The sequence below is a fragment of the Tupaia chinensis genome, unplaced genomic scaffold, assembly GCF_000334495.1.
Source record: "Tupaia chinensis unplaced genomic scaffold, TupChi_1.0 Scaffold000049_1, whole genome shotgun sequence".
NCBI classification, from domain to species: domain Eukaryota; kingdom Metazoa; phylum Chordata; class Mammalia; order Scandentia; family Tupaiidae; genus Tupaia; species Tupaia belangeri.
Window position 1 is genome coordinate 1,883,510 of NW_006159507.1, and position 17,852 is coordinate 1,901,361.

Genomic DNA, 17,852 nt, shown 5'->3' on the forward strand with positions numbered 1-17,852 from the left:
CCGCCCCCCCCACCCCCCAGCCATGCTGTGTACTCTGCCTACATAGGGTCACCTGAACCATGGGAAGCCTCGTAAAGTGGGCGCTCCCATTCTCCATGATGCACAGAACTCAGACCAGGGTCGTCACGTGTCTGCTGGGGCCAGGTGGCCAACACGGCCAACAACACAGGATGCAGCTTGTCCAGAGCCCCAGAATCTGAGGATGCTGCCCTCCAGGCCCCCCTGGCATCCCTGACAGGCTCTGGGCTGCCCTGGTGGTAGCTGCCAGCTGGACTGCAGGGCATGGACCGAGCTGGAAAAGGGCACTTCCTCATCAACACCCTGGCTCCCCTGGCGCCACATGGAAGAAACAGGCAGTCTTAACTGCCCTGGTGGGAGCTCTCAGGGTGGCAAAGAGTCAGCAAACAGGGACTCATGAGATTGCGAGTGCCAGGAGGGAGGAGAGGAATGGGTAGCAAAGAAGGGCAGGACCTGTCTAAGGCACCGGGCCGAGGCCTCACGTTAGACTGGGGAATAGGTGCCAGGGCCTGGAAGGGGTTAGGCTGCTGCAGCAGTCCGGGCCTGCGGTGGGAGACAGTGGGGGGGAGAAGGGGATGGAATTCAGAGACACGTGGCGGTGGGGAGCGGCAGTCAGCTCACCAGTCCTGACCCAGGGGCTGGAGGAAGGACTAGGCACATGTAATGCACTGAGAACAGGGTGTGCACCCGCAAACATGGCACGGCGGCCACTCCCTGAGCATGGCCAATACTGTTACTTCCTGTGGGACAGAGATGCTGGCAAAGCGGCGGGTTGGCAGGGAGTTCAGTCTCAGAGCATGGCCTGCGGTAACTTCATGACACCAGGTGAACAGCAAGAAACAGGAATCCGGATCCCAGAGAAAGGCCAAGAGGGAACAGTGGGGAGCTGAGGAGATTTAGCTGGAGCTGAGGCCAGAGGACAGGTGAGCTCTCAGCAGAGACCACGAGACCAGGAGCAGGTCTGGCCCAGTCCTGAGGGGTCAATAAAGGAGGGACTCCCACAGAGGGCCAGGAAGAGGGATGAGGAGGGCCTGTGTCAGGACGCAGGGCAAGAAAGGGCCAGAATGAGAGCAGGTGGGCTAGGGTGAGGGTTGGCCGCCACCTGCTGCCCACCAGGACTGCTGCGGGAGCTCAGTGGTGACCAGTCCGCAGACAGGAGGTGCAGAAGTGGAGGTGTGCCAGGGAGCCCGAGAGGTCCGGCCCTGACCCTGACGGCGGTGAGAAGCGGCAGGAGGGGTGGGCTGGTTGTTGGTGCTTTGCTGGGGAAGAGGAGGGCACATGAAATGAAGAAAAGCTCATGGAGACGGAGGTCTGGGGAAGACAGGATGGAAATCCATGGACAGAGGGCCCGAACAGCCCTCATGATTTAAAATATGTCCCCTCCCAACATTTCCCACAGAAGTCTTATTATCGTTAGTTTTGTTTTTATTAGAGATTTTGGCTATAGGGCCTGTGCACTCGCTGGACAGACAGAGCAAGAAATCACCCCCCAGGGGGATGGCCATATCTTAATCCCTTCTCCTCCATTCTCCTCTTGGTATCTAGGACACGCATGCACATGTGCCCGGCATGAGTTTAAACCATTGGGTCCGGGACTCGTACCACGGTCGACTACGTAGGAGTCCAGCAACACAGTCATTACGCTAACTGCTCGTCCCCACCACAGTTCAAATCTTCAGCCTAATTAGCCTGAAACATCCTGAGCATGCATGCAAGTGCACAAGAAATGATGGGCTGGAAGACCAGAGGGAGAGGTTTGTCACATGACTAGATCCTGTAGAAGGTGCTTTTCTCCCTCTTTCTCTCTCTCTCTCACTCACTTTTGTGTACATACATGCTCTATAGTGAATAATAAATCTATAATTTTTTTAAAAATAAATTACTATTCTTTTTGTTTATATAAGAATACTTAGACTCAGCAAAATGATCATACAAATTAATTTAAAAAGAGACCAATTCTCTGATGGCACTCAGCTCACCAGTCCTGACCCAGGGGCTGGAGGAAGGACTAGGCACATGTAATGCACTGAGAACAGGGTGTGCACCCGCAAACATGGCACGGCGGCCACTCCCTGAGCATGGCCAATACTGTTACTTCCTGTGGGACAGAGATGCTGGCAAAGCGGCGGGTTGGCAGGGAGTTCAGTCTCAGAGCATGGCCTGCGGTAACTTCATGACACCAGGTGAACAGCAAGAAACAGGAATCCGGATCCCAGAGAAAGGCCAAGAGGGAACAGTGGGGAGCTGAGGAGATTTAGCTGGAGCTGAGGCCAGAGGACAGGTGAGCTCTCAGCAGAGACCACGAGACCAGGAGCAGGTCTGGCCCAGTCCTGAGGGGTCAATAAAGGAGGGACTCCCACAGAGGGCCAGGAAGAGGGATGAGGAGGGCCTGTGTCAGGACGCAGGGCAAGAAAGGGCCAGAATGAGAGCAGGTGGGCTAGGGTGAGGGTTGGCCGCCACCTGCTGCCCACCAGGACTGCTGCGGGAGCTCAGTGGTGACCAGTCCGCAGACAGGAGGTGCAGAAGTGGAGGTGTGCCAGGGAGCCCGAGAGGTCCGGCCCTGACCCTGACGGCGGTGAGAAGCGGCAGGAGGGGTGGGCTGGTTGTTGGTGCTTTGCTGGGGAAGAGGAGGGCACATGAAATGAAGAAAAGCTCATGGAGACGGAGGTCTGGGGAAGACAGGATGGAAATCCATGGACAGAGGGCCCGAACAGCCCTCATGATTTAAAATATGTCCCCTCCCAACATTTCCCACAGAAGTCTTATTATCGTTAGTTTTGTTTTTATTAGAGATTTTGGCTATAGGGCCTGTGCACTCGCTGGACAGACAGAGCAAGAAATCACCCCCCAGGGGGATGGCCACACCAGTCCCTTCTCTATCCTCCTCTCTGGATATTGGGCACGCATGCACATGTACCCAGAGTGAGTTTTAAGCTGTTGGGTCCGGCACTTGAGTCCAGAAACATGATAGCCATTATGCCACCTGCTGCTCCCTCTTTTTTCTCCTCCTCCTCCTTTTTTTTTTTTTAATTTGCCAGAAGGCATATGTACTCTCTGGAAGGAGACAGAGTGAGAAGGAAAGTGAGAAAGCATCTCCTAGGGGATGGCCACACTATAATCCTTTCTCCATTTTCCTCTTGGGATTTTGGGCATGTGCTCACACACATTCGGTATGTTTTTCAAGCCATCAGGTCTAGGATTCAAACCATGTAGTTGGCCACGTGGGATGCAGTCACCTCAACCACCACACCACTGGCCGGGCCCAGTTCCATCTTGAAAAAGCAGAGAAATATGAACAGCAGCTGAAACATTCAAATTAAACCACCAGAACTTTGTGATGGAGGCCAAGAGTATTCAAAACTGACAGGAGTACAACTTTCACCTTTATTTTGGGCCCATTAAGTCAGCCTGGAAAACACAGGTAGGGGAACCAGCAGTTAGCGTAATGGCTATGTCGCTGGACTCCCACGTAGTCGACCGCGGTTCAAGTCCCGGACCCGGTGGCTTGGAACTCACGCTGGGCGCGTGTGCGTGCATGCCCAAGATCCCGAGAGGAGAATGGAGAAGGGACTGCAATGTGACCATCCCCCCTGGGGGTGATTTCTCGCTTTCTGTCTCTATGTCTCTCTGTCTGTCTGGCAAGCGTACACGCCCTATAGCAAAAACCTCTCCAAAAAGAAAAAGTGCTCTAGCAGATGACCACGTGCCCTATCTGCACAGTGTGCACCTTTGTACCAGGTACCTGCCTCCCTCCACCTGTTACTCGGGATTTGACTTACCGCTAAACCACATGATGAACATCATCTTCGGCGTGATTTTATGATCTCGGAAGAAATTCAGGAGGTAGGAGAGAGGGAAAATGTTTACCGCTCTGCCAAACAGCACAAGCACCTGCGAACAGCAACGGACCAGTCTCAGGGGAAACATCTAGTTCCTCAAGTTGAAGCTTGCCAAAGCCAAACCAATACACCATTACAAACGCAGCCTCCCTCACAGTCAGAAAAGGCCGGCTAGTGCAACACTCACCGGAGGCCCGACATGGGTGTGCTGCTGGAGAGGCTAGTTTCTGTGCGTCTGGGAAAGGGTAAGGCTTTGGTGGTACATTTCAGTAACAGGACAAGAGATGATTAGCACTGTGTCAGCGAGGGCTTTGGGAATGACAGCAGGACAGAACTGAAGGCCGGGAGGCCATGCAGAAGTATCTAGAGACTAATGTAAGGGCCATGAGACTCTAAAGGCGCCTCACCAGGGGACAGGCCTGAGCTGATCATCCTTCCAGGCCTACTCTGGAGTGACCCGCAAGGTGTTCCTGCCTCTTGTGGGGTCCCTGCTTCTCAGGGATCGGGAAGACTGAGAAGGGTCCACCCATGTGAGCAAGTGGTGACCTCTGGGCAAAAGGAAGACATGCAAGGTTCTAAAGGAGGCCGTCCACACCATGCCGAGCCCATTGCTCGCCATGTCTTTCAGTTTCTAACCTCCAGAGGCACATTGTTCTTAAGGAAATACAGCACTGCAGAACATTTAAGTCTTATCTGAGTGGATTCCTGGACTATTAATTTAATTTTCTTCATCTTGCTTGTCAACCTATCTAACTTGAAGACATACACACATTCTTTAGGACTTTTTTTTTCTTTTTTCTTTTTTTATTGCCAAGAGGGTGTATGTGCTCACCAGAGAGAGGCAGAGAGAGAAAACACCCCCAAATGGGGTGTGGCCATGCTGCAATCCCTTCTCTTCCATCTCTCCATCCTGCTAGGACTTTGGGCACATTTGCACATGTACCTGGCATGTTTTTCAAACTGCTCAGGCCAGGATTTGAACTGTAGGGCTGGCCGTGGGAGATCCAGTTATCTTGACCATTAGGCTACGGGGCTGGCCCCATTCTTCAAGCTTTCAGTTTGTTCGTTCAACAAGTCTATCTTCATTGTGCTGTGGATGTGTGTTTGGATGGTCACATTAATAACTGCTCTCGGGAACAAGCAGTTAGTGTAATGGCTATGTCGCTGGACTCCCACGTAGTCGACCGCAGTTCGCGTCCCAGACCCGGTGGCTTAAAACCCATACCGGGCACATGTGTGTGCATGCCCAAGATCCTGAGAGGAGAATGGTGGAGAAGGGATTGCAGCGTGACCATCCCCTCTGGGGGGTGATTTCTCGCTTTCTGTCTCTATGTCTCTCTCTGTCTGTCTGGCGAGCGCATGCGTCCTATAGCGAAAAATCTCTCCAAAAAAACCCAAAAAAACTAAAAACTGCTCCCAGCCATCCAACATTTCTATGCCAAACCATGTGCCCAGCAGTTGACATGTGTTGCCTCGCTCAGTTTAAATCTGAGCGTAGTAGGTGTTACAGACAAGGAAACCAAGTAATGACCAGGCAGACAGGGGGAGCTACATCTCAAACCTGGTTCAGATCCCGCAGCCACGCTCTTGACCACTGACCAGTCTACAGGAGGGGCTGTAATCCACCTGGAGCAGCCTGTGTGCTCAGAGGACCGAGCTATCACCCCAGGCAGCTTCTCCTTTCCCTTCCCCTTCCTAGGCCGGAGACAGTTGCCCCCTGCTGCACTCGCTGAAATCAGACCTTCTATCTCTACACTCCTGCTCCAGGTCTGATCCAATGGGGCTCTTTTCGCCCAGTGGCCACCCTAAAGACGGTTATACCTTCTGTAAAAAGTTCTCTCCTCCTGAAATCTGAGTAGGAGGACAGATAATAGTGACAAACAGTTCTTGCTGAGAGGTGGGGGTACTCAGATTGCAAGAACATTTTTTTCTTAGTGGGTCTCAGTTTTCCAATATGCCAACCAGGTTGGCCTTACCAATTTGCACATGGTAGGTGACAGCACTAAAAGGGTTTCCTCCTAAAAGCTGTTTTTCTAAGAGTTGTTGCAATAAAAGTTAACCGAACATGAGTGACAATAATTTAACAAAAAGCTGTGTTTCTTTTTTTTCTTTTTTTGGAGAGGTTTTTGCTATAGGGCGCGTGCGCTCACCAGACAGACAGACATAGAGACAGAAAGCGAGAAATCACCCCCCAGAGGGGACAGTCACACCGCAATCCCTTCTCCTCCATTCTCCTCTTGGGATCTTGGGCACGCACGCACATGCGCCCGGCGTGAGTTCTAAGCCACCGGGTCCAGGACGTGAACCGCGATCGACTACGTGGGAGTCCAGCAACATAGCCATTACGCTAACTGCTGGTTCCCAAAGCTGTGTTTCTTAAGTAAGTGCTTCAAATTGGGCATTAGAGACCAAAGAGATCAAATTAGGGCTTAAGGGACCAGCAGATGGCGTAATGGTTACATCACTGGACTCTCACATAGTTGACTGTGGTTTGAGTCCCAGCTTAAAACTCACTCCGGGTGCGTGGGCATGCCTGCCCAAGATCCTGAGAGGAGAATGGAGAAGGACTGTGGCATGGCCATCCCCCCGGGGTGTGATTTCTCACTTTCTGTCTCTCTGCCTCTGTTTCTCCGGCAAGCACATGCACCCTATAGCAAAAATATCTCAAAAAAAAATAATAATAACAGGGCTTAAGAGTATGAATCAGCAGTAGGGCCTGCAGGAGATGGGCTCACAGGGCAAGAACAGAAATGTAAGGAAACACAGACAAGGGACTGAGCTAACTGCCCGGTGTTAGAAGTCGTTGATGTCACTTTGATCAGATGCTAGAGGGGGCTGGACATTTTCATTTCATTTTTTTAAAAAAGAATTATTCATTTAATTAAATGAATTATTATTATTTAATTTGCTTTAGAGCACATGTGCTCACCAGTGAAAGAGAGAAGATGAGAAAGCAAGCTGCCAGGTCTGTGACTTGAATTGTGGTTGGCCATGTGGGAGACCACCTTTGACCAGCATGCCACCTGCTGATCCCATTTTCATCTTTTCAAGACAGGGTCTCACAATGTCTCTGTCCTCCGACTTCAACTTACAGGTGTACACCACCATGTTTGACTTTAAAGAGTAGGTGGGAATCCATGTCTGGCCAGCCAAGTGGCCTCAATCTGCTGAGTAGTCATGTCAACCAGCAAGCACTATCATGGCTTGGCCTGGACCTTTCTTTTCTTTTCTGTTTTTTCAGATTTGCTATAGGGTACATGTACTCGCTGGAAAGAGAAAGGGAAAGTGAGAAATCATCCACTCCCTCTCCCCCAGGGGGGATAGCCACATGGCTGTCTTTTCTCCTCCACGCTCCTCTCAGGATTTTGGGCATCCACACACATGTACCTAGCAATCTCTTCAGGCTGCCAGGTCAGGGACTCAAACCCTGCAATTGGCCAGCTGGTATGGCCTGCTGGCCCAGGGAACCTTTCTTTAACACTTATCTTTATCCACGCTATTACTAAAAATGGTTTGATTCTGTTGCAAATGTTTAAACTTCTCTTTTCCTTTTTTAAAGGTATATTTTTATTTGTCTCCAAATGCCACCCCTGTCATGTTCTAAAACTGTTTCCCAAATCTTCTTGTTCATAAACATCTCCTTGGATGGTCCCTCTGGATGATTCTCCAGGGAGTAAGGGCCTGGCAGTCTGTATTTTAAACAAGTGTCCATGGTCATGCTTTTAAGTAGACAACTTTGATGAAAACTGCATTAAGAAGTGAGTATATTCATTATAAATTACCAAGAAAAAGTAGAAAAGAAAAAGAAATCACCCCTAGTTTTATGACCATTGTAAACATTTGACTCCATTTTTTGCCCACACAGTATTTTTACATGGTTATGATCAATTACATATTCAATTTTGAAATCTGCTCTTATAACCCAATATAAAACACATAAACTTGTACTTTTTAAAGAAAACTAACTTTCAAGATGACTGAACATTTAAAACCAACAGAAGTCCTTTTTCAGGAATATACCTTCGCTTAATTCCATCCTTTCCCCCCACTACACGTCTGATTTTTTTTTTTTAACAAAAGAAACTTTAAACAGAAGGGTGTCTATGTAACTGTTGACTTCGAACAGTTAACAGTTACATAAATGAGTCCAGAACATGTGGTTATCAATCTACAAATAAGTAATTAAATAAAAAACAAGGAAAATACTTACTATGCACCAGATGACAAAGGAAATTTCAAACTTGTGAGGGAAACTAAAAATGGACAGGCCAAGAAATGCAAACACACATGTTTCTGAAACAAACCAAAGAATGGATTATTCAGCCCCAACTATTTCCTTCCAACACAGTACGACATTGTTAAGCAAGCAAACATTTGGAAGTCGGAATCCGATTTAACACTTGCCTAGTGAACTTGCTGCAGCCGGCATCTTGGCCAACTGTGTCCTTCAACCTCTTGTTCCTGCCTACCACACAAGCAACAAGTCCCTGCTATTCACAAATCTCTAATACAACGAGACAACTGGCAAATACTTACGCAAATAAACACTATCCCGCCTGGGAAGATGCTACACATGTGATCTGCCCACTTGCTGAAGGCTACGATTAGCAAGGATCCCAGCGGCGGCAAGTGGCAAAACTTCAGAGCCAGTGACTGCGGACGCCATGTGACGAGCGTGAAAGGGCCTTTTGTTAACTTCCTTGCCAGAGTGGCAAGGCCAAATGATTGAGTTAACAGATTTAATACTGTCGCAGGGTTTCAGAGGAGGCTTACACCCAGCAGGATTTGAAGGAAGAGAGCTTTCCAGCTCTCACCTCGGCTCTGCAAGCCAAGAGCCTGACATTTACCTCTGTACAAGCCGTCACTTGTGTAGTTCAAGGAAAGCACTTTATAAATGTCCTACAATAGCTTTTCTGCTGACACGATGACATCCCGTGGAACAACCGAATAACTACGTAGAAAAGGCCGTATTTTAAAATAGGTGACTCTCATAAAGCCGTGAGGTGGTTTTAAACATTTCAGCAAAGCTTTTCCTTTAAGTGTGTATCCTTTTAAAACATGTACACGACCTGGATAGTATACTCATCTTTCTTCCTGAAATGTTTTCTTGTTTATTAAATATTTTTGTGATCTTTCCAAATCAGTACATTTAGAATGCTTTCAGATCTACTTTATGCTTTTCCTTGGCAGCATTATTTCTAGTATATAACCCTGGGTATATCAGGGTTAATTTAACCCGTCCTTGGTGGAAGGATATGTAGACGATTTTTATTCCTGATACTATAAGTGACAACAAACACCCCAGTGCACAGGGCCTGCTTCTGATACGCCCGTGCCCAGAGCACCTATTATCAAACTCCAAATTTACCAATCTGATGGGTACGACATAAAATTCCATGGATGTTTGGCTGTTAATTCCTTTCATTGAGAGAGTCAAGGTCAGGATCTTTAGCCTCAACTTTTTGAGAGGGGTGCTGTGGAAAAAAGTACCCACTAGCTTAGGAATAGAGAGACCTGACTTTCAGACCTGCTTCGTGGCCACAGATGCAGGCAAGTCATCTGACCTCCTTCCCCAAGCTTCCTTGTCTACAGAAGTCCCTGCATGACCTGCCTTTGCCTCCCAGCATAGGCCAGTGTGGAACTAGCACTTCAAAATGAGACGGGCCTCCCTGAACTGCCAGGGGTGATGCTGGTGACGTCAGGGGTACAGCTACTTGGGGGGCACCTCACAGGGACAGTGTGAGTGGGTCTCCCATTCCCAGGTATAATCTGGGGAGGGAACACGTAGGTGTCTCTGAGTGTGGGAGGAGCTCGAACTGAGCTCTTGCTCAGGTGAAAAACTCTTCATGGGCCCTCCTAGCCCCACAGATGACACTTCCCACCCCCTCCTCCACCCAGGGTGACAGCCTGTAGGACACTCGTGTGAACGAGGGCTATGTGGCAAGTTTGGGAAACGCTGTAACTACGTCTCCGTCTCAGAAATTCACGATGCACACTGGCTGGGAAATCTTGTAATCTGTAAACTCATCGCACTTGATTTAACCCAGGGTTTCTTTTCCTTCTCCTCCATTCTCATCTCGGGACTTTGGGCATGTCTGTACACACCCCTGGCGTGTTTCCAGCTGCTGGTTCCAGAACCCAAACCACACAGTTGGCCATGAGGGATCCAGCCACCCCAACCACCATGCCTCCGGCTGGCCCAAACCCAGGACTGTCTGAACTCTTTTTTTGACTGTGGAGTCTTCTTCATCTAATCCTCATTAGTATCATTTCCAAGGAATACATTTTTTAAAATTAAATGTCATTTTAATACATGAAAATACATGTCTTAACTATGCCTAGCCAGCAGTTATCACTACTTTCGGTAGTGATAAAACTGGGCACATCAAATGTTCCACATATGAGGTGTGAGGTTTACTTTATGGAACGTCAAAGCCAAAGGAATAAACGGGATAAGGGAGCGTATCTGGCTCTGAGGTCTCCTGCTGCCCTGCTGCCACAGGAAATCTCGGCTCCTCAAATGCTGTGAGGAAACAGGGCTAGCTCTGGGTAGGCCCAGCTGGGCCACGCTGAGGCAGCACTCACCGCATAGGAAGGCCACGGTCCGGAGGGTCTGCTGCATGAGGATCTGGGTGACTGGGGAGAGGTTGTGGTGTGTGTAGTGCGACATCACGATGCCTGAGAACAGGATGGCCATGATGCCTGCAGGGGTGGAGCACACAGAGGAACGGGACTGAAGAGCGACTGCCACACCACGGCCCTGGAAGATCTCACGCTTCTACTGGGCCCTGGCGCCAGTGTCTGGGGTTTAAGAAAAAGGGGCAGAGAATAATACTCGAGGCCTAGCAAAGGGTTAGAGGTGCCAAGGGCCTTCCCCCGGGCAGCTCTATCACCCGCTGGGCAACCCTCTCCAAGTCTCGGTTTTCTCATCTGTCCAGTAGAACTGAAGTGGCTTCTCACAGAACCGTCGGGAGGGGCATGAAGACAAGCCATAACCTGGGCCCACCACAGCACAGAGCTGACGGGTGAGAGCTCTCACTGCCATCTGAGAGTATGCAGGAGCAAATGGGGTGAGTGGGGACAGACAAGGAGAAGGAGAATCTGCATAGGGGGCTGGCCAGTGGCATGGTGGGTAAGGTGCTGGATCCCATATGGCCTACTACATAGCTTGACCCCACAGCCTAAAAAATACACGGGCTACCTCTGTGTGTGTGTGCGTGCGTGTACCCATAATCCCAAGAGAAGGGGTTGTGGAATGGCCATCCCCCCAGGGGGTGCTGTCTCACTTTCCCTGTCTCGCTGTCTCCAGCAAGTACATACACCCTACAGAAAATTAAGGGGAAAAAAAGCAAAAACCTGAGTATGGGAAATAATATTATTCCTTCATTTTGAATGTTCCCATTATCATCCTGTACTACAGTTACAATGCAAACAGGTGCTATTCACAGGTAGTGTCTCTTCTTCAGAGCCCGTGAGACAGTCTACAACCTTTGCTTACTCAGGACTGGAGTCCCAACGTCTGTCCACTGCCCCCCAATCACTCCCGAGGCACTTCACCCAGGCTTCCTCTCTGTTCCCATCTAGGCAGCAGAAAAGGGGTCTCTTGTTCATGCAAGCTAGTGAGATTTTTCAGAAGTCATCAAATAAGCTGTCAAAATACACTAACCGCAGGCCAAACTTCATACACAAAGTTTGAACTCACTGCCAGTCTGTAGAAACAGGGCTTAATGGCTAACTTGCCATTTACAAAAGAGTGAAAACCAGAGAATGCACTGCAGATAATTCAACTAACCTTACTGTTTACCCAGCAGCCCTACAAAATATGGGCAAACCCTGCTTTTTGTACTGCCCAACAGGTGTTGCTGTCTGAGTTCCAGTAAGCGCTGAAACATTTTACCTGCTAATCCCCTTAAGAAATAGCACATTCCTTTGCTCTCTCACTTTCTCTACACAGAAAGCCAGAGAGGAGATTCTAGCAATGCTTTCACCTGACAGGATGGGCGAAGAGAAAGGAGGGCAGGAGAGACCACTTGGTACTTTAGAGACTGGGCAGACTCTTCTGAATCTGCTCTACTGGATAAAAACCAAGCACACAACAGATACCTCCTGTGCTCCTTAAATCCATCTGCTCCTCTCGGCATGTTCCTGCATATCGAGAACGGACTCTGCCTAATCCTGCAACAAAACGCAGGCACTGGTGCCAATAAAGGGCAACCCCACGTGGAACAGAAGGGAGACCCTGATCTGGCCTGGGACTCAACCTCAACTGTGCACAAGGGAGGGAACAGCGGCCCGCTGAAGCTTTTAGGGATTCCATCTTGAGACTTTCTCTTCCGCACCGAGTCCAGTGCTAACTGGTTCTAGCTTTTGGGCCTCAAAAGCCCACTTCCAGAGGGCTAGCTGTGGCCAGCAGGCTGTGACTCTGTGGTTCCTACCTTGATATAAAAGTCAACCTGGAGGATCCTGAGCTGTACGGAAGTTGTACAAGAGAGGCCGTCATGGCCTATGGGAGGCTGAGGTGAAATGCCCACTCCAGAAAGCTAAGGCTCTGGGCACAGACCTGAGGGTGGAAAGTACAAGTTCCCTGGGGGCTGTAGACTTGGACAGCCCACGGCCTGAGCCCCACGAGCGCCCCTGCCATGCTGGGCACTCTCCAGCAGGGGGACAGGCTCAGAAGGTGTGTGGCTGGTTCATTTGGTCAAGTGCACTAGGGCGGGCACTGGAAATGCAAGACTCCTCAGGGGCCAGAAAATAAAAACACAAATCATCGTCATCAGTAGGGGAAAACCCTGTGGGAGAACGGCCCAGAGGAGAAAGCACAGGCTGTCTACAGGCTGCCGGCAGCACTGCGTGGGGACTGCCGAATGGGCTTCCTTCTGGGTTTTTGAGAGATGCCAGAAATCTGCTTCTTATGGGAAATCTCCAAACTTTTTTTGTGTGTGTGCAATAGGATGCATGTGCTCATGGGGGGTAGGGGGCGCTGAAAAATCATCCCCTGGGGGATCGCCACACTGCAATCCCTTTTCCTGCATTCTCCTCTCAGCATTTGGAAAGCATGTACATGAACCCATTGTGTTTCTCAAGCCACCAGGTCTGAGACTCAGCTGCAGGGTCAGCTATGTGGGACCCAGCACCTTAACCACCATGCTGCTGCTGGCCTCTGTATTCCGTTATTCCGTTTAAAACAATGGCTCGAACCACAAGCAGAAAGACCTCCCTTTGCTTCTTTCTTTTTCCTGTATCCTTCCTAAGATGCCGAACATTTTTGCTGAATTGTTTCCTTTTTTTTTTTTTTTTTGAGAGATTTTCACTGTAGGGCGCGTGCGCTCGCCAGACAGATAGAGACATAGAGACAGAAAGCGAGAAATCACCCCCCAGGGGGGATGGTCACGCCGCAATCCCTTCTCCTCCATTCTCCTCTCGGGATCTTGGGCACGCACACACACGCGCCCGGCGTGAGTTTTAAGTCACCGGGTCCGGGACACGAACCGCGGTCGACTACGTGGGAATCCAGCGACATAGCCATTACGCTAACTGCTGGTTCCCTTGTTTCCTGACTTTTTAAAGAATAATTTATTTAATTCCATTTGTTAAAAAAAAGAGGGGGGGGGTCCAGCAGTTGGCGTAATGGCTATGTCGTTGGATGCCCATGTAGTCAACCACGGTTTGAGTCCCAGACCCCGTGGCTTAAATTCACAACAAGTGCGTGTGTGTGCATGTTCAAGATACCGAGGAGAATAGAGGAGAAAGGATTGCGGCGTGGCCATCCCCCCAGGGGGTGATTTCTCACTTTCTGTCTCTCTGTCTCTCTATGTCTTTCTGGTGAGTACATGTGCCCTATAGCAAAAAACTTCTCCAAAATAAAAAAATCCCATTTGTTATTATTATTTTTTAACTTAACCAGAAAGAGACAGAGAGAAGGAAAGTGAGAAAGCAAGCCACCAGGTCTGGGACTCGAACCATGGTTGGTCATATGGGAATCCAGTGCCTTTATCCACCATGCCACCTGCCAGCCCCGTTTCCTGCTTTCTTAAATGAATCTGTCTTCTTAAAGAAGTACAAGGAAGGGAACAGCAGTTAGCGTAATGGCTATGTCGCTGGACTCCCACGTAGTCGACCGCGGTTCGCGTCCCGGACCCAGTGGCTTAAAACTCACGCCGGGCGCGTGTGCGTGCGTGCCCAAGATCCCGAGAGGAGAATGGAAGAGAAGGGATTGCAGCGTGACCATCCCCCCTGGGGGGTGATTTCTCGCTTTCTGTCTCTATGTCTCTCTCTGTCTGGCGAGCGCACACACCCTATAGTGAAAATCTCTCCAAAAAAAAAAAAAAAAGAAGTACAAGGAAGACTTCAAAATGTGTAAAAATTGAATTAAAGTATGGGAAATAAGCAACTCTGCAGAAATAATAATTAATGTGGTTTATTACTAAGCACAACACTGAGTGATCTGGCCCAAGAAAGACAAAAATAAATATTTTTCAGGGTGCCGAGACACAGTGGTTCCTTTTATTCAATTCTGGGAGCAGAAGAGCTGTCAATCAGCATAGGGAGGCTTTTACTTTGGCCTGGCCCAAAAAGGTAGGACCTCTGGAAGAGGAGGCTCATAGGTTACAGGTGAGTTTAAAATTCTAAAGATTAGTAATTGGTTAAAGAAAAACACAGGTCTCTGTTTCTTAAAGAAAATCAGCGAAAGAATGGCTGTGCTTTACAAGATAAGAGATGTTTTTAGGCATCGTGAACACTATGCCCGAGACAGGATGTAGCACCCACCATCACGAACCAAGCTCTGTTAAATCTGTTAGCTGGTTAACATTCGTAGGTAGGCCTCTGTTATGTCTGTAGGCCTGGCTCTCCCAGGCCCCCTGGAAACCACCTTGGAATAGGAAAGGGAGTCAGAATTCTGTCCTCACTACCCTTCCTGGAAGGCCCCGCGTGACGAATATCTGAAAAGCCGAGTGGGGTAGAGCGGGTTCCTTGCAGGGCAGATGAGTGTGTTCCTGGCCAGCACTGCTATCTCGGACTCCTCAGTGTGTACAGCAAGGTCCCTAGGAAATGAGGCCCCATCTGGCATGTGACCCCCACCACGAGGAAACTGCATACAGTACCTGGGAACCAGCTTGGACCAAGCCCCTCTCATCTGGACGCAAACCCCTCGCCTCAGTTCCTGTCGGCAACCCACTGGGGACTCGCTCTCCACTTGGAAGCTCTGCTCTGCCTTCTCTCTCTTAGTAAACTCTGCTTGTTTACCTATGTCCACGTCTCTAATTCTTGGTGAGCTATGGACAAGAGCTCATGTCTCGCTGCGGATGTTGGGCCTAACCACCACTGCATCCTCATGTCCCCTCTGAGTCACTGGCCAGCACGGCTATCTCAGACTCATCAGCATGTACAACAAGGTCCCTAGGAAACGAAGCCCCTGTAAAGAGACAACACTGCCTCTCTGGGAAAAAATAAACAAATAAAAATAAACCGCTCCCTGGTTTTAATCACAAATTCTAAACAGATGCATGAAATAGATCTTTGTCAACAGGTGCTCAACGATAATCTCAAGGGGCAGAGCATGATTTAGAAGCAGCAGAGGCAAACAGAGCAAGGCCAGAGCCGAGTGACTCACAGGCACTCTGCAGAATTCAGTAAAGATGAGGGAGGGGGTCTGACGGCAGACACCAGAGTGAAATTATCTGGGTAATCTGGTTTGGGAATAAAAACAAACAAAACCCTGAAGTTTACAGAAAATAACAAGAGTCCCCTCTGTTTCCTCCTCGGCAAGATCGGCTCACAAAGTGCCACGTGTGACTCCAGATAGTGAGCCGCAGGGAGGAAAATTCTACTCCACTGAGTCATTAAAAACCACAGGGGACTTCCACTCTGCCAGTGAGGAAATAATTGCCACATAAATTGTTGTCCTGCAATAAACAACTAGAAAATCTGATGCGAGATGTTAAATAAAACTATTTTCTGATGCTGAACAAAGGGCAGGGAGGACTGTGATTCCTGGCAGAAGGGAAACAAGGTGGCCATTCTTCCCCCAGCCCTCTCGCCCCAGCTTCTGGGGGAGGGAGTTTCCAGCCCAGGGCTCCGGAGGGCAAAGCCAGCGCCCAGCAGTCCGCCTTGCTGTGGCGAGGAGCTGGGGAGCTGTGTAGCGAGGAGCTGGGGAGCTGTGCGGCAAGGGCACTCGGACAGCTGCAATCCTTTGTCTGATACCGATCAGTCCATGTGTGGGATTAAATTCCAAGAAACCGGAGAATGAACCACTAAAAAGAAATAGGCCAAACAATTCCTGAAGCTGGCACAGAGCTGGGAGTACTTTGCTTTCCAACCAACCAGAGTGGAGCACCCTGAAGACGGGAGATATCAGAGGAGGAGGCCTCGGTAAGGCACGGCCTTAGCTGGTAGTGCTACTCTGGACCTGCATTAAATTTAAAAGTAAATCTCAAGGAGCAGCCAGTGACATGGTGGTTAGGGTAGCTGAATCCCACTTAGCTACTTAGTTCCAGTCCTTGATCCCAGTGGTTCGAAAAAACACACTAGGTGCATGTGCATGCGTGCCCCAAGTCCCGAGAAGAGAAGTAAAAGAGAAGGGATTGTGGTATGGCCATCCCTCCTGGGGAGTGCTTTCTCACTTCTTCTCTGTCTCTTTCTGGTAAGCGCATACACTCTATAGTAAAATTTAAAAATTTTAAAAGTTGGGACCAGCAGTTAGCGTAATGGCTATGTCGCTGGACTCCCATGTAACCGACCGCGGTTTGAGTCCCAGACACGGTGGCTTAAACTCACGCCAGGCGCGTGTGCGTGCGTGCCCAAGGTCCTGAGAGGAGAATGGAGGAGAAGGGATTGCAGCAAGGCCATCCCCCTGAGGGGTGATTTCTCGCTTTCTGTCTCTCTGTCTCTGTCTTTCTGGTGAGCGCACGCCTCTCAAAAAAAATTTTTTTAAAAGTAAGCCTCAAGAGGATTAAACTGATTTCAAGAGACTTAGATATACGCCAGAAGAAAAGTCCAGAACTATAAAGGAATACAATAAAATCTTGTACTCAGCAACACAGAGCTCACAATGACTAGCATCTAATTAAAAGTTAACATTAAACGAAGAGCAGGAATATATGACCTATGACAGGAGAAAACTTGATAGATGTTGAGCTAAGGGAAATCACAGAATTAGCAAACAGCCATTATAAATATGGGTTCTGGAAAAGGCAGAATGATCTGTTTTGGCGAGGACGTGCTAGAGCAGAGGGTTGTAAGCAACAGCAGTGACTCAAAGACAACCAGTCTGAGCTGCTGTTCTACCAAGTGCAGCTGCAGCCTCCGCAGCTGAGTTCGTTTCTCTCAACCAGTTTTTTTATCAGTAAAATAGGGACCATGGCATGAAGTACCTCCCTCCAGGCTACCTACCTATGAGGGGGTCTCAAAAGACTAATGGGGTTAAATGAGAGAAGGTGGGTAGAGAAATTGTGACTGTGACACTGGTGTGGCTGTCTGAATCTTGGCTCCAGCCAGGCCTAAATCCAGATGTCTCCCTCGGGAGCCGGGAAACCCCCTTAAGGCTTAAGTCCTTCCGAGTTGGGACTGTCTCTTGTAATTGAAAGTGAGCCAACTGACAAAACCTCTTACTAGGCAGGACAACAGGCTATTATGGGGCACTTTGGGGCTCTCTGTCACTTACCTGAGAGTGAGATTCCTTCTGCGAGCCCATAAGGCAGATACGCAAAAATGATCATCATGCCAAACTCCAAGGAAGGCGTTCTCCTCAAGTCGATGTGCTTTAGCACGTAAATGACGACTGTCAAGGAAAAAGAGTCAAGGGGCAGTTGGTGGGAGGTGGGGAGAAGTTACAAAGCCGCTGCCTTCCAGATAAAGCAAACGGTGGGCACAGGAGGTTGTGGGACGTCCCAAGAGTATGACTGGGGCCAGCCCCACAGCCTAGTTTGAGGTAGCTAGATCCCCCACATAGCTGGTGGCAGTTCAAATCCTGGTGTCTTGAAAAACATGCCAGACATG

General features: G+C 49.3%; 1 protein-coding gene across 2 annotated transcripts in view; it reads right to left on the reverse strand.

Annotated features, from left to right (window-relative positions):
- The window catches only part of SLC9A8 (solute carrier family 9 member A8), a 93,278-nt gene that overhangs the window by 10,341 nt on the left and 65,085 nt on the right, over window positions 1-17,852 (reverse strand). For both annotated transcript variants that reach the window (XM_006141277.3, XM_027775115.1), the window contains exons 10-13: window positions 17,518-17,623; window positions 10,443-10,559; window positions 8,068-8,150; window positions 3,798-3,909 (exon numbers count right to left, since the gene is read on the reverse strand). In XM_006141277.3, coding sequence (XP_006141339.1) covers window positions 3,798-3,909; window positions 8,068-8,150; window positions 10,443-10,559; window positions 17,518-17,623 — 418 coding nt within the window. The remainder of the gene's footprint in view (window positions 1-3,797; window positions 3,910-8,067; window positions 8,151-10,442; window positions 10,560-17,517; window positions 17,624-17,852) is intronic.